General features: G+C 43.2%; 2 protein-coding genes and 1 long non-coding RNA gene across 7 annotated transcripts in view; 1 reads left to right on the plus strand and 2 right to left on the minus strand.

The window, feature by feature from the left end:
- Positions 1 to 1,591, plus strand: part of LOC142994934 (stromal membrane-associated protein 1-like) — a 6,426-nt gene extending 4,835 nt beyond the window's left edge. For all 4 annotated transcript variants that reach the window (XM_076145828.1, XM_076145829.1, XM_076145830.1 and 1 more), the window contains exons 9-10: positions 1 to 146; positions 902 to 1,591. The exon at positions 1 to 146 is cut by the window's left edge. In XM_076145828.1, the coding sequence (XP_076001943.1) occupies positions 1 to 146; positions 902 to 1,036 (281 nt within the window). In that variant the 3' untranslated portion in view covers positions 1,037 to 1,591. The remainder of the gene's footprint in view (positions 147 to 901) is intronic.
- A 4,903-nt stretch (positions 1,592 to 6,494) lies between these two features.
- LOC142994935 (keratin, type I cytoskeletal 19-like) lies at positions 6,495 to 9,751 on the minus strand. The gene is made up of 8 exons (XM_076145832.1): positions 9,179 to 9,751; positions 8,795 to 8,877; positions 8,520 to 8,676; positions 8,257 to 8,418; positions 7,971 to 8,096; positions 7,046 to 7,266; positions 6,920 to 6,933; positions 6,495 to 6,800 (listed from the first exon to the last, which is right to left on the minus strand). The coding sequence occupies exons 1-8, from the start codon at positions 9,653 to 9,655 to the stop codon at positions 6,751 to 6,753; spliced, it is 1,290 nt and encodes a 429-aa protein (XP_076001947.1). The 5' UTR covers positions 9,656 to 9,751; the 3' UTR covers positions 6,495 to 6,750.
- Positions 9,752 to 12,357: 2,606 nt separating this feature from the next.
- LOC142994556 (uncharacterized) lies at positions 12,358 to 16,142 on the minus strand. Of its 2 annotated transcripts, XR_012961411.1 has the most exons (4): positions 16,016 to 16,142; positions 13,961 to 14,008; positions 13,384 to 13,855; positions 12,358 to 13,225 (listed from the first exon to the last, which is right to left on the minus strand). It is a non-coding gene; the product is annotated as an uncharacterized LOC142994556 (long non-coding RNA). The 2 variants fall into 2 exon arrangements; XR_012961410.1 differs by having other exon boundaries at positions 12,358 to 13,855.
- Between the last annotated feature and the right edge of the window lie 658 nt (positions 16,143 to 16,800).

Below are 16,800 nucleotides of genomic sequence, written 5' to 3' on the forward strand. Positions count from 1 at the left end.
CGGGAGCCATGCATGCGGGAGCCATGCATGCGGGAGCCATGCATGCGGGCGCCATGCATGCGGGCGCCATGCATGCGGGCATGGTGCCGGCTCAGGGCATGTACGCAATCCAGCCCGGCCAGCAGGCACAGTGGAACATGGGGCAGGTATGTAACATGGTCATGTGAAGTGATGCTCTGTCAGTATTACCTTAGTAACAGGACATAAGTGATCTAGTATTGGTATATAGCACTTGCTTGGTAGGCCTCACTTGCTCCAAGTGAGGCCTCTCCAGTTGCACTTACACTTTAGTGAAGCTTCAAACGATGTCAGGTTTGAAAGCAGAGAGCTCAGACGCTGGTCGGGTCCCTGCAGCTCCTCCTTCAGCTCTCAGGGGTATTTGGTGCTGTGGACGCTCCATCACACAGCCGCTTGTGGGACATGGGAACTTTTCCCGCCCCTCAGCCAGCGCACTTCACAACGTTAAACAAGATCACTGCACTCCAGAGTCCAGATCATTCAGTCACTCGCTTGCTTTGACAACACCGCTGTTGACGTCACATTGTTGAGTCACAACAAATCTGAACACGTTTGAGCTCCACTTTACTTGTGTAAGTGTTAGCTCACAGTTTGTGGCTTCCAGTGACAGCGACTCCTCCCACGTGTCAAACTCAGCAGTTATCCCAGCAGCAGAAATGACCAGCTGGGTGATTTCTGTTACAGCATGTCCGTTGTGTCGACACAGGCCAGAGAGGAAATGGGAAATGTCTTGCAAAGTCCTTCAGTGTTTGTGTCAGTTGTGCTGTGTCAGTACAATGTTTAGGTTTGCATTTGGTTTCTCAGATTGAACAGTTAGTGTATGTTAAAATGTCAACATCTTACCAGTTTGTTGGACCTGAATCTCTTTCTCAATCCTCCTCAGGTGAACCAGCAAATGTCCGGCTTGGCTCTGAACGGGCCCGGCGCTCAGATGGCCTTCGGTCAGCCTCCGTCAGCTATGGGAGGCTGGGCGGGCGCAGGATCCGGCCAGACTCTCAGCACGCAGCTATGGAAATGAGCCTTACGGGGGGCGATGATGGTTCAGGGCAGAGTAGAAGAGCAGAGGCCGCTTGGACGCACAAAATATACCTTGTGCATCTCTGCCCCCCCCCCCACCCTCGCTATGAACTGATGCCTGTCTCCATCACTTATTAGCCTTCGGAACATGAAAATTGTATCTCTCTTTTTCCTCTCCTTTCTCTGTCTCTCTTTCTCTCTATTGTGTGAGTGAATTGGGAGTCGTGCAGGATTACAGCCTGGCAGATTCTGCCTGTCGTATGGTTTTTGATCATATTCTTTTTATTTTTCCTTTTTTGGAAAACTTCTAAGGAATTAACAGCCCAACAAAAACGACATCGACATATCAGAAAAGCTGCAGGACCAGTTACACATGCTTTTATTGTATCACTGTATCATTATAAGATTATAGAACATTTAAATGAATAGTATTTAAAGGGAGAAGGAAGGACTCATGTCTGTCACTACTGCTCCCACATGTACAGCGCTGTATAACCTTCTTTTAAAAGTACTCGTGGTCCCCCCCCCTCTGAAATTAAAGTAATAATCAATCATTTGTTTTGATGTGTTTGTTTTGTCTTTACTGAACTTGTTGATGGAATAAGATGGATTCTATAGGGCCTGGAGCTTGGCTGTGTGTGTGGAGACGACCCTGACCTTTGTTTGAATGTTCCAGCCCCAAGTCGTGTTAAAATGTAAACAAGGAACAGGAATGATGAGTATTCTACTTCTTGTCTCACTGTCTTAACTGCATTCATTATGCAGTTAATAACAAAGCTAGGGTGAGGTCGTGTTGAGTGAAGAGGTGCTAAAGGAGGACGTACACCTGCAGGGACATCAACCGACTCAGCCATAGTTTCATACAATGAAAGGTTTCTGCTGAGGCTCTGATTGACACCATGTAGCTTACACTGCATTTAGTCATGGAGATCTGCAGCATTCCAAATGTTCACCTTTGGAATGAGATGGCAACATTTCCACTGAAGAAATTGAACCAAAATCACAGCAAACGTGCCACAAAGCAACAGAAAGGCAGTCTTAAGTGACCAGAACAGGATTCATTTTGATGTCATTTGGTATTTTGATGATGAAGGTTAAGTTAGATGCTCCAGTTGCAGCTTCTGCCCTGTAGATGGCGGTATTGTCATAGGGGGACGGGAGCTGCGCCTCAGATCTCCTGGTTGTCACAGCAACGTGTGTTGGAGAATCTTATTCACCTTTTGTGTTTCTATACAACCACCACACTTAATATAGAGCAAATTTTGATAAATGTGTATGATTTTATCTTTTCACAGGGACCGCAGATCATCCAGTGTGTGAAATGTTGGAAAGAATGAACTCTTCTAGTCGCTAACTCACCGCCGGTCCCAATACAGCAGTTCCACCTCCAGCTACATCAGTTGTGTGAGGTAAGTGCAGCACTTGATGGCAGCATTGCATTGCAAGCATGCAAAAGAAAAGGGTGTCACCCAGCGACATTGAAATCAATGTACAGAAGTGTATTACATCCAGTTTAACATACTATCATACTTACCCAAACCCCTTTTAATATGTTTTTTTTACTTTTATAATAATTCTAAAAAACCTTTTGGATGCATCCATTCATTTGTAACACACTGCATCTTTGTTTTTAAAGTTTTACACGTTCACAAAGTTAATTATCACTTCAGTCACCATGGCAGCTGCTACGAGTGCCACTATAGTTAAAGTGTTTATAGTAAGTTGGGGCATATTCACTCACACTTCCACAGAACCTGGAAAAACAGAGTCACCCTGTGTTTACTGTCTTGCAGGGATACATGCCTCACTGCTTTCTGCTTTCTGGCTCAGAGCACTTTCCTCCAGTAGTCCCTTCTCTCTGCAGCTCAGAACCCTCTAAGCTTTTGAGTTTTATATGAATATTGGTAGGATTTAGTGCTTGCAATATATAAAGGTCTAAGGTTTTGGCTCCTCCACCCAGTTTTTGCTGGGATCGGCTCCAGCACACACCCACATAACTCACCCCATGGAAAGTTAAAGTAAATCTGCTTTTCAGACTCATGTCATAAAGTTATGAAAGTAAGATTTAGTGCTGTTGTTGCCCAGTCCACTAAGAATTCCACAGGAGTGAATCCATCCTTTGTGTGAACCACTGTTTTAAGAGTCAAGTCCAGTCACGTAGACTGCCGGTGTACCGTGACACACAGAACATGATGGAACACAATGTGGTGACTCCCGGTCAGGAACAGATATGTGCAAATATGGACGAGCTACACACAGATGAGACAAATCACATTACAAAAACTGTGCTTATAATGGATTAAACAGAATAAACAAAAATTAATTACAGAGCCAACAGGAGGCTGCAAATGTGAGTCAGTAGTTTATTTTACAGGTGAGATTATTCACATTTGTGCCCACGCAGCTCCGTCCTGATCTCTAAGTCTGTGGAAAGATTAAGCAAGGTGTGGCTCTCCAAACCAACCCTACTTGTTAAACGCTCACCTTTCAGCCCACCACTTCTCCCAGCCAGGCCAGCATGCCTCACTTCCTTGGTTAAACAGATATTGTTATGGGTACACAGATTGGACTTCAACCGGTTATGTTTGCATTTGTTGCACCAGGTGTCTGTAAAACTCACTGCTGTGCTATATGGTTGAAAAATCACATCCACTTAACGCTTGGGAGCGTCTGAAAGCCTCTGAAGTGCACTTGGTAATGTTCCACTGTCCACTCTCCACTCTTTCTGCACCACTATTTCTGAAACACAGACACAGTTTGAAACTTTCACAGCTAGGTCTGATGCCATTCCCCATCTGGGACCTTTAGCAAAGAGGTTAAGCATTCCTCTCTGCTTGTGTCAAACCTAACACTGCTCCAGAATAGAGTCCGCCAGCCTAGTGAAGAAAGTACTTTCTCTCCCCTGCCCTTGATGGACTTCTTGAACCGAGATCAACATTCTTGGGCTCACCCTGTTCCAGAGGAAGATAGGCACTAAATGACTAATACTTAACCAAACATATCACTGACATGGAAGCTGAAATCAGTTTGGGAAAATTCCACACTGACACACAACAGGTCTCAGCTCAAGTGAGCGTTTCTGTTTAAAGTCTTTCTGTCATTTGTACTTTTAATTCAACAATACTTTAATTACAGCACTTTTTTTTTTCATGTAATTTTAAACCCTGGGGCACCAAGATGTTGACAAAGGACACATTATTACCAACAGCTATGAAGTACAGATTTAGTTGCAGGGGGAAGGGGGGGGGGGGGGGGTTACACGTAATCTCAGAAACTTCTTCCTGCCACAAAAACAGTAAGAGACAAAAAACTTTTTGCCTCAAGCTTCAATATTCGAAACTACTAATTTGGAAGAATGGGGGACATTTAAGTTAACAACAGACAGAAGAAAGGAAGAAAGAAAGGAAGAAAGGAAGAAAGGAAGAAAGAACTTTACTAATAGCTACAGCCGTCCGATAAATGCAGTGGAGTAAAACAGAGGCACAGCAAACCTGCTTGAGAGCAGCAGTGCAGTAAGTGTGCCCGCCCCCCCCCCCCGGAACACACTGTGCTGTCTCTCTGTGAAGCTCAGCTCTGCCTCAGACGGCAAACAGCCAGAAAAAGGCAAAAAAAACAAACTACTGTCAGCAGTGATTAATATCACAATTACTGTGATGACACACAACAACTGTCTGTCTGTCTGTAGAAAGTATATAATGATGTGTAATCGCTCAGGATCAGGATCAGGCTGCAGGTGCATCATGGGATTACTTCAAAGAAAGTTCTATATAAGGTAACATCCTTTCCATCAAGCCTTTCTCCTGTGGAATGATTCTGCTTATTTGTTAAGCTGACGGGTCGAGGCTACATGTGTGAGGCTGAACCAAGCACACACACTTTTACATTCTTCACTTCCGTGGGCAAGATGGTGGTTTAATAACTATCATCCATAAATCTGATCACTTCCCATAATCTGGCCCCAAATATGGAGATGGTCATGGTGAAGGAGTGGTCCATGTCCATGTCCCAGTTCAACCAGGCCTCCCCGAACAACTTTATCATGCACTATCTACCATTTGCAAAGACATATCGCTTTTATTTTATTTCTAATTCGTCTCACTTTATTATCTCATTAATTTCAGTCATGTTTTACTGTGCATTTCAGATAAAGGTGGTCAAGCTTAATGTTAGTTTATGTTTTTGTACGTTACTGTATTAAGTTATTTATTTTGAATTAATCGAAATGTTGCCAATGAGCTGATACAACACATTGTAAAAGTTTAAACAATTAATTTAAAGGGTTAATAAACTCACTGAGATACCAAGTGAGCTAGGGCTTTGATCATTGACCTGTATTTGCACGCTATTTGTTCCTCACAGACAAGTGGGCTCTTTATTTCAAACTGATCGTGGGAAAAATCACTAATAACTCATCCTCTCTAATATCTCTCTAATATCTCATCCTGACTTTTGCTTTGAATTCAATGCATGAGTAGAAATCTTTGTTCTTTCAAATGTCACGTTACAATACAGAAAACACCCCAACTGTCTCCAAATGGCTCAAACTATGGCTGAGTGAAGCCTCTCTGTGGGGCTGGAGTGGGAACATCACGGGGTTTAGAGTTAGATATGTGAGCTGAGCATTACTTTCCAACACCAACATTACATCATAATAAAGGAATTTGCCTTCAATTCCATGCTAATTTCATCTACTTGGATTTGACATTGATTTCAACTGCCAGAAGGCCTAAACTGCAGACGCACAAGACACAACAGGAACACGTCAAATAAACTTGTTCACACTAATGAACGCAATAAATCTGCCCCGCCTTACACACTCCATCATGACAGTTCCATTACTCATTAGTCGTCACCGCTCTCATTCAGAGCTTGTAAAAGGGGCTAAAGTGCAGCGCTGATACTGTTACTGTATCCACAATGACTCCCTTTGTTCAGTTTGTGTGTTTGCGTTCCCATCCGACGTTGTTGCACCAAGCAGTGTGTGTCCTTGTAACTAGGTGACAGGAGTGTTAGACAGGCTTCATGTAACACTGTGTTGAAAGCACCCAGGGCAAAGATTAGTCAGCCCTTAGGTTGCTTGTTTTGTAAAAAAAAAAAAAAAAACCCTCTCAGCAAACCTCAGGGTCATTTGCTTTAAAGTCAGGGTAGCTTCACTCTCTTTGCTGTGTTCCTGCCCTGTTTGATTGATTGATCCTTAAGTCTATCATGGATCTCTGACTGCTCTTGATTTTAAAACCCTTATCGCATTCTTTTCCATGCTCGGGTTGTTAACCATTGTTCACTCTTTCCTGACAACTCTGCTGTTACGTAACACCGACTTCCGCAAAGCCCACATCCCCACCTCCCAGATTGCTTTGCAGTTGTCATGACTACTGTGTAAACACGGGGCTGTGATGGAAATAAGGGCAGGCAGTCCATTTTTCCAAAAAGCTATCTGCATTAAGACCAAACAACAGAACTTATATTCACCAGCTGATTTATTGTTCAGACAAGGTACACGTACACATACACACACACACACACATACACACACAATAAGTCACATAATCCCTCTTTAATGCCGTTGTTTTGTAAACTTTCATTCTTTTCTTTGCAGGTATTTTCAGAACAGTTTTGCTCGTCTTCTGTAACAGCTCAAATTTCAATAACTTGAGGTGACTTTGTGTATGGGTGTGTGTGTGTGTGTCTGACAACAGCTTGTCCTTCCAGTTGGGCTTAGCTGGAGGTTCGCACGGTGGTGGTTGTGACTGTGGTCTTACCGCCCGCTGTAAAGGAAAGAAGGAAAGAAAAAATCATTGGGCCGTGTTTCAAGCTTTCATTACAGTAAGTAACACTGTGTAGTCATGGTTATGTAATAATAACCTTTACAACAGAGACCACTAACCTGAACTCATGGGCCTAAAGAGGAGAGAAAGAGGAGAAAATGAGTAGAGTGCATAGATTTCTCGAAAATGAGCGCTTCTATGCGGTTATAGAACAGAGCTCATGTGCTTGTTACTGCTGTGTGTACCTGGACTCCTCTGTTTCCAGGAGGCTCCTGTAGACTGAGATCTCCTGCTCTAGCCTGGTCTTGATGTCCAGCAGCATCTTGTAGTCCTGGCTCTGCTGCTCGATGCTGGAGCGCACATTGGCGAGATCCCCTTCAAGCATGTTGATGGTGTTCTGGTAGCCTGCCAGCATGGCGCTGTAGCGTGCTTCTGTCTCGCCCAAGGTGTTCTCTAGTGCTCCTTTCTGTTAGGCAGGAGAGGGAGTGAGTGTCATGCACGTGCTTTTCTGTTCATACTTGCAAACTGAATGAAATTAATCTGTGGTGACAGCTCTTTATTTTCTAAACTACAGTCTACATCCTCTTGCCAAGCCTTGGATTATGTATGTGAGACATAATAACTTGGCTGCATTGACGCTTAGTCTATTTCAGAAACAACAGGCTATCAAACTCTGCCCGTCCTGTCTTGTTATCAAGAAATAACAACTCTATTCTTTTCTGTGTCTTTTAAACTTGAGTTTTCTGCCCTCCACCTCTCTTGTTCTGCAGCAGCAGTGTATTGCTCTTGCAGGGAGGGTGGAATGATCAACTCCAGCTGGGCACAGCTCATCTGTGGGAGTCCGGGTTCGGGCCATGCAGTTCAGCATTCCTTCAGCTTTCTTCAAGCTCTTTTATGTCGACCAGAATTTGAGCAGATGTCTGCGAAATGTTTTGCTCAGGGGGGGAGCGCCCCCCCCCACCTCCCTTTCTCCCTCCCGTGCCCTCCCCTCTGCTCCCACCACTCTTTTCGCTTTTCTCCCTCTCCACTGTTCCTTTTTCTGTCCTCCCCTCTGCTTCTATCACAGTTCTTCATTTCCCCTGAAAAGACAGTGATGCAGGAATTTTGCTCATATAAGGCAAGATCTGTGAAATGTCAACAGAGGTTCTGTTTCAGAGGTTTGTGTCTCACCATACTGAGCTGAGACTGCAACTCTATCTCCAGGCCCTGCAATGTGCGCCGCAGGTCACCGATCTCTGTCTTGGACGTCTGGATTGTCTCCGTGCTGATGGCCACTTCCTTTGACAAGGTTGCAGACTAGAACAAGAGATAAAGGTGCACTTAGAATACTCCTCTCATTTTCACAGCAATTATATTTAATTACAGATTTAAGCCACTAAGAGCTTTACTCTGTAAATACAGACATTTCCAAGCGTGGTTTATGGTGCCTTTGTTTACAGGAAGGCTTTCTTCTCACCTGCTGATTAAACCAGGCCTCCTGGTCACGGCGATGTTTATCAGTGATGCCTTCATACTGGGCGCGCATTTCCTCCAAGGCTTTGTTGAGGTCTTCTTGGGGTGCGGCATCCACCTCCACATTGACTGTGCCAGTAAGCTGAGAACGCAATGCTTCCAGATCCTGAAAGAAAAGGGAGGATTTGTGATGTTCTCTCACAGTTCTGTAGGCCTTAGAAAACATTATGAAGGAACAAATCACATCCCAAAAAGTGCAGCACTCACCTCTGCATGATTCTTCTTGAGGTAAGCCAGCTCATCCTGAAGCCCTTCAATCTGCATCTCCAGGTCAGCCTTGGTCAGGGTGGTCTGATCCAACAAGCGGCGCAGGTTGGCGATGTCAGCCTCTACTGATTGGCGCATCATCAGCTCGTGCTCGAATCTAATAAGTTTGGAGGGAGAAGGGGAGAGAAAATATCATTATGAGACAGTAAATTCTGCGTATGGATTCTCACAGAAGATGAAGACGGAGCTGCAGAACGATGAAGATTCCTGCTTACTTGGTTCTGAAGTCATCAGCAGCCAGCTTGGAGTTGTCAATCTGGAGCAGGACGTTGGCATTGCCGATGGTGGCAAAATTGATCTTAGGAAGAGAAAAGATTCCTCCTAAGTCAAATGTCTCAAATAAGAGTTAATGTCTCTGTTACATATTATACATTTTTGTACAGTTTTAGCTTTAGTCTAGCTCAGCTTTATCAGAGAGATGAGTCTCTGAGGTCCCACAGTTATTCCTGATTGGGTAACACTGTATCACATTCACATGAACTGACTCTTATCTGTTCCTGCCCTTGCAAAAGAAACTTCACTTCTTAATCATTAACAGAGCTGCAAACATTTCACTTCATCTGTCTGCTCTCTCTGCTGTGAGGCTGGCAAACACTTACCTTGTCCTTCAGGTCGTTGATAATGGCCCAGTAGTTGCTGTAGTCCCTCTCTGCTGCAGGGCCCTTCTTCTCGTAGTACTCTTTGATCTGCAGCTCCAGCTTGTTGTTGGCCGCTTCCAGGGAGCGAACCTTGTCCAAGTAGGAGGCCAGACGATCATTCAGGTTCTGCATGGTGGCCTTCTCATTCAGGCTGACGTTGCTCTGATCCCCCAGGGCGCAGCCCAGGTCGAAGCCACCGCCGCCGAAGCCGCCGCCGCCAAAGCCGCCGCTGCCAAAGCTGCTCCCATAGCCCATGCTGCCACCAGCACCACCACCCATGCCACCGTACCCAGAGGACACAACACGTTGACTGGATCTAGAGATGCGAGGTGCTGTACTGTATCCTGCCATACTGTGAGCCTTGGGAGCACTTGATATGAAGCTCCTATGAGACTGACGGATTGAGCCGGGACCGGTGTGGTAGTTGAAATTGCTCATGGTGACGTCTGGCTATCTGCTTGTCAGGAGAGAGAACGAGGAGAGAGGACCGTTACCCAGCAGTAGACTGAAGGAATGTGGTGTTTGATAGAGGGAGGCTGGCTCTTGATATAGTGCTGGACCATGGGCGGGCCTGAGATTGAAGGGAGGTGGAGTGGGAAGAGGGCGTTTAGCCTCAGTGTTGGCAAAACCACCGTCTGTTTGCCTTTAAGGACACGGCTCCAGTTTCTTTCCCCTGTGTGTGAGGGAACTGTTATGGAATGTGTGTGTTCCCCCCCGTCTCTCTCTCTCTGTGTATGTGCATCGTTCACATATGCCTTTAATGAATAACTCCACGTCTAGCCTGGATCACACCTTTCATTTTGTATCCTTATGCAAATACAGGGAGAAGCTGACCTACTGTTTTAGTGTCACACCTTGATTCAACATTCAAGTGCAGTGCATGATTAACAAACGTTATCTTTCATCTTTCATCAGTGCTCTTAGTTAGAAATGACCTGTGATAACAACATTACCTAATACTTATCTACAATACATCTATATAACATGCTTTACAGCTGTGCAACCAAACATTTTATCTAATAGATATGGCCAAACCTTCTCAAAATAATTATTATACCCTTATTCATGTGTTGCAAAGCAGCATTTAGCATGTTTGCATATACTTGTGACAGTATTGACTGAGCTGCATGACTCTGTAACTTGGATAAACCACAAACCACCATTGTCTTTCATGTCAAATCCATTTCGGACAATTCGTCAGTACCCCATTGTTCACCATATCACAAAAACATCCCCCCACAGTCCTTTATCCTGTGTGTGCATATGTGTGCTTCCGTGCGCATGTGTGTGTACTCTTTACGGTGTTGGTTTTGGCTTGTGCCATACACGGTATGAGAGCCTCTAAGGGCTGCGAGTAGATGGGTGTGGTTGTGTTTGAGTTTGTGTGTGTGTGTGTGTGTGTGTGTGTGTGTGTGTGTGTGTGTGTGTGTGTGTGTGTGTGTGTGCATGCGTGTGTGTTTGTGGGTGCGCACTTCTTATCGTAGAGTTGGAGAGTCCTTGTGCTCTCAGAGTGTAACATGTGGTGTCGGCTTGGGGTGATGTGGGAGTCAAAGAGGAGGTGGGGTGCAGCATTGGTCGGGTCATCTCTTAGTCAGATAGAGAAGAAAAGAAAAAGGGATCCTCCCGCAGTTATGAAGCATTATGTCATCTTAGAGAGGTTTTTCTCATACACTGATACTTTACAGGAAGATTTCAGGAATGTTTTATAAAGCAATAAACTACTGCAACAGATTTTCTTTTCTGTATCTTTAACAGAATAAGTGCAGAGTTGTCCTTGTGCTTGGGTGTATGGACGCTAGTGTGTATTTACTGTGGTTATTATTGGATGAATGGGTGTGTGCAGTATAGAGGGTGTGTTTCTATATTGATGTCTTATGTGTATTAATTCCTTTCATCTTATGTCTGATTTTAGAGTGTCATATATTTTCTCATTGTGTTAAAGCATCCCATATGAAATTTCTAAATATCTTAATCTTGGTCTTATCTTGATTTTTACTTGGATCACGACCTTGATGTTGATCTTGGATTTGATCTCAGGGCAGACAGTTCCTGGGGCATTTTGTTTATTGTGTAGTCTCCTTCAAAGGTTTTCATTAAACAATAGCTAACAGCAATTCCTTTCTTTAAGCTCCATAGTTGTGCCCCTGCACAGCAGATACACCTTTATATTAGAATAGGTCAGAAATCCCCGGGATCACGTTCACCAAGGTTTCTTTTTTTTGTTGTTTTGGGGTTTTTTGCAATCAAAATCACTGACCAAGTTAAATGGCAAATATTGCAAATCTTTTTTTTTCACTTCTGTTTTACGTTGCAATCACCATGGCTACACGTCAGCACTTAGATGTTCTTCGGATTTGTATGTGGGTGTGGCGGCTTGACTCGATGAGCTGAATGAGCTCCAGGAGCAGCAGCAGCAAATTATGCGGTAAATAGGCGGTTAACTGGGAGATTATGCAGCATTGCGGAAAATTGTGGCATTTTCCTGAATCTGCATAAAAACCCTGCGATCGTAAAAAGCCGGAGGGTCTGTTGAACGACAGAAGCTTTGTGTTTGGGAGATAAATAACTGTAAAACTCTTTTATGACTGACAAGATCAACATTCTCGACGTGTGGGTCCTGCTTTGATGTTGCCTAAATTGGAGTTAAAACAAGCTGAGTCAAGTTTATTCGAGTAGCCCTTAATCATTGTTATGTGCAGTCTCAAAGGGTTTAGCAACCCCCACATTATGAAAACAACACATTGAAAATGACTCCAGCTGTCTAAGACGAAGGTGAATCTCCCCACAGGACTGAGCAGGAGGAGGTCAGACAGAGAATGAAATAAAATAAAATAAAATAAAATAAAACAAAACAAAACAAAACAAAACAAAACATGTACACTGATCCCAAACTATATTTATCCTATATTTGCAAATTAGCCTTTAGTAATAAGTAATATTCCCCATGATTCCAAGATAATAATCCTGAGAGTCTCCTGATCATTGCAGCAGAATCAGATTCTTGCAGAGATATAGACAGGATGTGGGCAGGGATGGGCATATACCCCTATGGTGGAGGTTTCAGCTGTAGCATAGCTTTGTGTACACACATTCCTAAGTTTCATCATAGCAGCTTGTCAAAACAGGTGAATGAGTTCATGTTTTCTGAGACGGGCAACAAGAGTATTTTCACACGTCCCACCTTTATGACTCAAAGAAAATGTAAAAAAAACGCTCCTCCAGTATGTCAGCAGAATGTCAGCAAATAAATATGAACGATTGGATGACATGTAAAGTAATTTAAATGATGAGGAGGACATTTGTGACAGCTGAGGGCACAGTAAAGTTTCAAGCATGCTGATAATTATGTGTTAACAGCTTCTGCTGACAGCTTCAGATGCTGAATTTTAGCTGGTTTGACTACTTTTTGGATCTAGTGGAACAGGAGAGCAACAAAGAAATCCATGATATAGAATTTTACATAACATTTCTGAACCTTAAAGTCGATGCATAATAACAGAAACCTGCCACTATCACTGAATCCACAGCAAAAGTTTGACTTCTAAGGTGTCTTCACTCTTACTTTGTGGAAACATTCCAATTAATGAGTCAGAGAACTGTGCGATTCAATAGAAATACTTCTCCACCCTTTGGATGAAAGTAAGAAGAAAACACTCTAGAACCTTTCCACATTGTATCTGTTATCAGAGACAGAACAATGTGCACTTTTGACATTTTTTATTTTGACATCATAAAGAATACAAATGAGTGCACGTTCCTATAGTATATATATAAATGTCTCAAACCTTGAATCTGTTTGAAGTGTGTGAGTAAGGAGTGGTTCTGGGTAGCATATGAAGTATGTATGCAAATGTAACAAAGTGTCTGCACTGTGACATCATTTTATCATTCAGCAGGGTGACAAAAAGGAAAACATGCAATCAAATCAAATGTATTTGTATCCCAGTGTCATATACAGTCTCAAAGGGCTTCACAGGCCCACAAGACCAGCTGGATCGGTTCCGAGCTCTGTAGGGGGACATGGAAAGACCTTCATATATGAGCAAAAGGAAGTCAATTCAAAGGAAGATTCCCTCTCCTCAAACAGTCTGGTGTGCAATAGGAACTGTGGGTGAAAAACATGGTTATGTCTCACTGTAACACCTCAGGCCATCATTGTTACATACCTCATCCATGATGTCGTCGTCTGAGTTTCCTCGTTCACATTGTAAAGAATGGACGGATGGTTTGTTTTCTCTGCCTGACAACAAAATATCAGACTCAAACAATGGAGTGGATGTTCTGTTTCCTTCAGAATATCAATGTTATGTTACCATAGATTCAAACTGTATCAAAATTCTCAGTAGCAGCCATTAGACGTCGTGGGTCTGTGTTGTGTCTCATAAATGTTGTCTTTTGTTGTGCATGGTCTGGATTCCTGCACCTGAGCTCAGGCACATCATGTCCTCACTGTCATCTACACATTTCGGTGAGAATTTGAGTTGACAGGCGTTCCCATGGCTTTAACAAACTTGACACTTCCTGTTACCATAATGCATTAATTAGATATCACATCAGAGCTTCTTCATCGATGACCTGGAACTTTATCCGTGCTAGAAGCTCCACGGAATCCACATCAAGAGGCTTCTGGGTGCACTCCTTTGTTTGGGTGAATAAGACAGGATAGCAAGAATTACTCTCTTGAACTTCCCTAAAAAAGTAACCACAACAAAAACATATATGACCTTTAAAGGTATTACTCACATCCGATTCAGTTGTGCCTCGAGTAGTTCAAGTCGTGGCAGCCAAACCCTGTGAAGGAAAGAGCCGGTGTCAAATGGTTACAAACAGATCACATGACAGTCCAAGAATTTTCTGATGAAGTATCATTGTCTTCATGTTGTGTAACTGTGGAGAGAGGATGAATCACATTCAACTGCTACCTATGTTTGATGAAAATCCTTGTTAGGAATCTCTAACTAAGAGAAATGAAGACCTGTGTGATGAGCTGATGAGTTTGTAGATCACTTTACGCATTTAAATTTAACATTTGAATACAAAATCTAGTATGTTGAGAAGCACATGAGATGAAAATATGGTCCTATGAATGCGTTTGACATGAAACATTCCCACAAGTTCCAGACAGACAGCACGAGAGCTTAATCAGTATTTACTTGGCCCAAACCGACCTCAATGTCATAAACAAAAGACTCTTTTGAGATGTCCTGACAGGCAGAATGAGACACCCAGTCTAGCTCTGTTTGCAGGGTTTATATGCATGAATCACACTTTCTACATTGTGGGTCCATGTGAAGCAATCTGGTCCTTGAAGCCTCCCGTGAATGTACCACACCCCTCCACAGGCATTATCATATCATGCTGAGCCTCCACTGAGCCAAAGAAACATCCTCAGTGAAATGTGCTGAGAGATGGAATTTCATGTGGGTCTGCCTATCTGCCAACATACCTGTGTGTGTGTGTGTGTGTGTGTGTGTGTGTGTGTGTGTGTGTGTGTGTGTGTGTGTGTGTGTGTGTGTGTGTGTGTGTGTGTGTGTGTGTGTGTGTGTGTGTGTCTCGTTTCATTGTGAGGAGTACATAAAGTCACATGCGGGGGCCCCACAATGTTAACCTCTTATTTCAGGGTTGAGTCTTGGCTTTAGGGTTGATTTAAAGTGGAGAGGCTCGTGCTAGGGAGGCGGCTCGGGTTAGGGTTAGGGTTGGGATTAGGTATAGCAATACAGTGTGTGTGTGTGTGTGTGTGTGTGCGTGTGTGTGCGTGTGTGTGTGTGTGTGCGTGTGTTTGCTTGTGTGTGCGTGTGTACGTGTATTGACATGCTTGAAGTTTCATCTTTCATCTGCAGAGTGTCTGCAGACAGAGTTAAACATTCACCTGCTAAATAAAACTGTAGATGCTGTTTGCATTGTTCAATGAAATGTCAGATGTACATATTGACTTTCACCTCCATTCATCACGCTGTACCTTCAGTAAATAAACCAGTTCCTGGATAGACCTCAGTTCACGTTAATGGTAAGGCTCTTAAAGATATAGTAAAACAAAATGTCTGTGTAAAAGTTCTTCCTGCCTCACGGCTCCTGTGTGGTTACTGACCATTCATATTGGTCGGTGTGTTTGTAACCACAGAGGAGAGGAAATAAATCCTGTACTGATGTGCAGTGGAAAGCAGTGTGGGGGGGAAAGTGCACCATGTGTATGCAGAAATGACTCATGGCCCATATGAGTAAGAATTCATGGACGTTACACTTTGTGCTATTTCTAGAAGCATGAATTATAGCACGTCATCAGTAAGTTCCTCCAGTAAATCAATATCAGTAGGTCGTTGTTTTCATCAAATCTTCAGTTATATCTGTGAGATGAATGCATAAGAGTGTGTCAGGTCTTTACTGGTTGAGAGTGAAAGTCTCTCAGTTTGCTTCAAAAATGTAACAGATTGTCACACTGCCACACCCTTCCGGTAAAACAGCCTTCTTTGCTCTATGTGAATGTGCAAAGCTGAAGCTAAAGAGCGCCCTCTACTGTTGGACAAAACCATCTTAACGGGAGGATCAGGCGTCCAAAGGCAGTGGCACAGCTGAGGGGTGTGTGAGGAAAAATAAAAGAGGTTTAAAACTGATGTAACCAAACAAACATCCTGAAACAAGAGAGACTAAGCGTCGCCGTGCACAGTGTGTATTGGTAGAAGAGAGAGAAATGTGATATTATACAGTATTACACTATCAGTCTGATGAATAGACTAAATGGAATGCAGTAATTCAGTTAAATTCTGAAGGGAATTCGAGTGACGTCTCTGCATTACATACTTGTTTCGTCTTGTTCTTTCTTCTTCTTGATGTCTTTATTCCCCGGTCGAGGGGTGATTTCCACTTTCCCCGATGTTATGGAGAAGATTTTCAAAGACTAAACTTGTTCCTGCTTGGAACTTCTCTCCACCTGCTGTACGATTGTGGTGGTGCAATAACGTGGGCGTGGTGAGAGGTGATGAGAGGATGTTTGTCTGTAGTTGATCAGAAGATGACAGTTTCTTTCATGCTTGTGTCTTGGGACAATTGCTCTGTTTCCATACCCAGTAATTAAGAACAATGTCTTAATTCTCAAGTAACTTCAGTGTAAAAAAATATGAACAACTCAGCATCTCATATACTCGTAAACATCATGGGAGGGAAACTAGCACGACACCAGAAATGCAGTCAGGAAGATTCTACAAGTTGACTACGGCAGGTTGGAGACAAAACTTCACTGTTGTTCTATTGAGCACAGCATTTGATTACAATAGACTTATTCATCCATGAGGCTTCTATCGGTTTTCCTCAAATCAACCATATCCACTCCCATTTGCCAGCAAATTGGGTCAAAATGGGTCAAACAAATCAAAACACAGATTTCTCAAGACATTCTACATGCATTTTGCAATGTATTTGAGTAAAAACTGTAGGAAGAGATCAAAAAGAAAAAAAGCTGTTTTGGGAGAAATCCAAAATGGCAGAGGACAAGTGAGCCACTTAGCTGTGTGGCCTGTTCAGATTTTGATATTTGAATTTTGATTCTATGGTTATTTTGGTTCAGATGTTGTAACAGCGCCACTGTG

The sequence above is a fragment of the Genypterus blacodes genome, unplaced genomic scaffold (genome assembly GCF_046128005.1).
Source record: "Genypterus blacodes isolate CSIRO-AG114 ecotype Tasmania unplaced genomic scaffold, CSIRO-AGI_Gbla_v1 ptg000030l_1, whole genome shotgun sequence".
In the NCBI taxonomy this organism is placed as follows: domain Eukaryota; kingdom Metazoa; phylum Chordata; class Actinopteri; order Ophidiiformes; family Ophidiidae; genus Genypterus; species Genypterus blacodes.

What these genes read in the sequence shown, in the direction of transcription:
- LOC142994935 (XM_076145832.1), bottom strand. Translation starts at nt 9,655, where the DNA reads ATGAGCAATTTCAACTACCACACCGGTCCCGGCTCAATCCGTCAGTCT. An exon ending in TCAACGACCTGAAGGACAAG is followed by an intron (nt 8,878 to 9,178) that starts GTAAGTGTTTGC and finishes TCTCTTCCTAAG; the next exon opens with ATCAATTTTGCCACCATCGG. An exon ending in TGCAGTCTCAGCTCAGTATG is followed by an intron (nt 7,267 to 7,970) that starts GTGAGACACAAA and finishes CCTGCCTAACAG; the next exon opens with AAAGGAGCACTAGAGAACAC.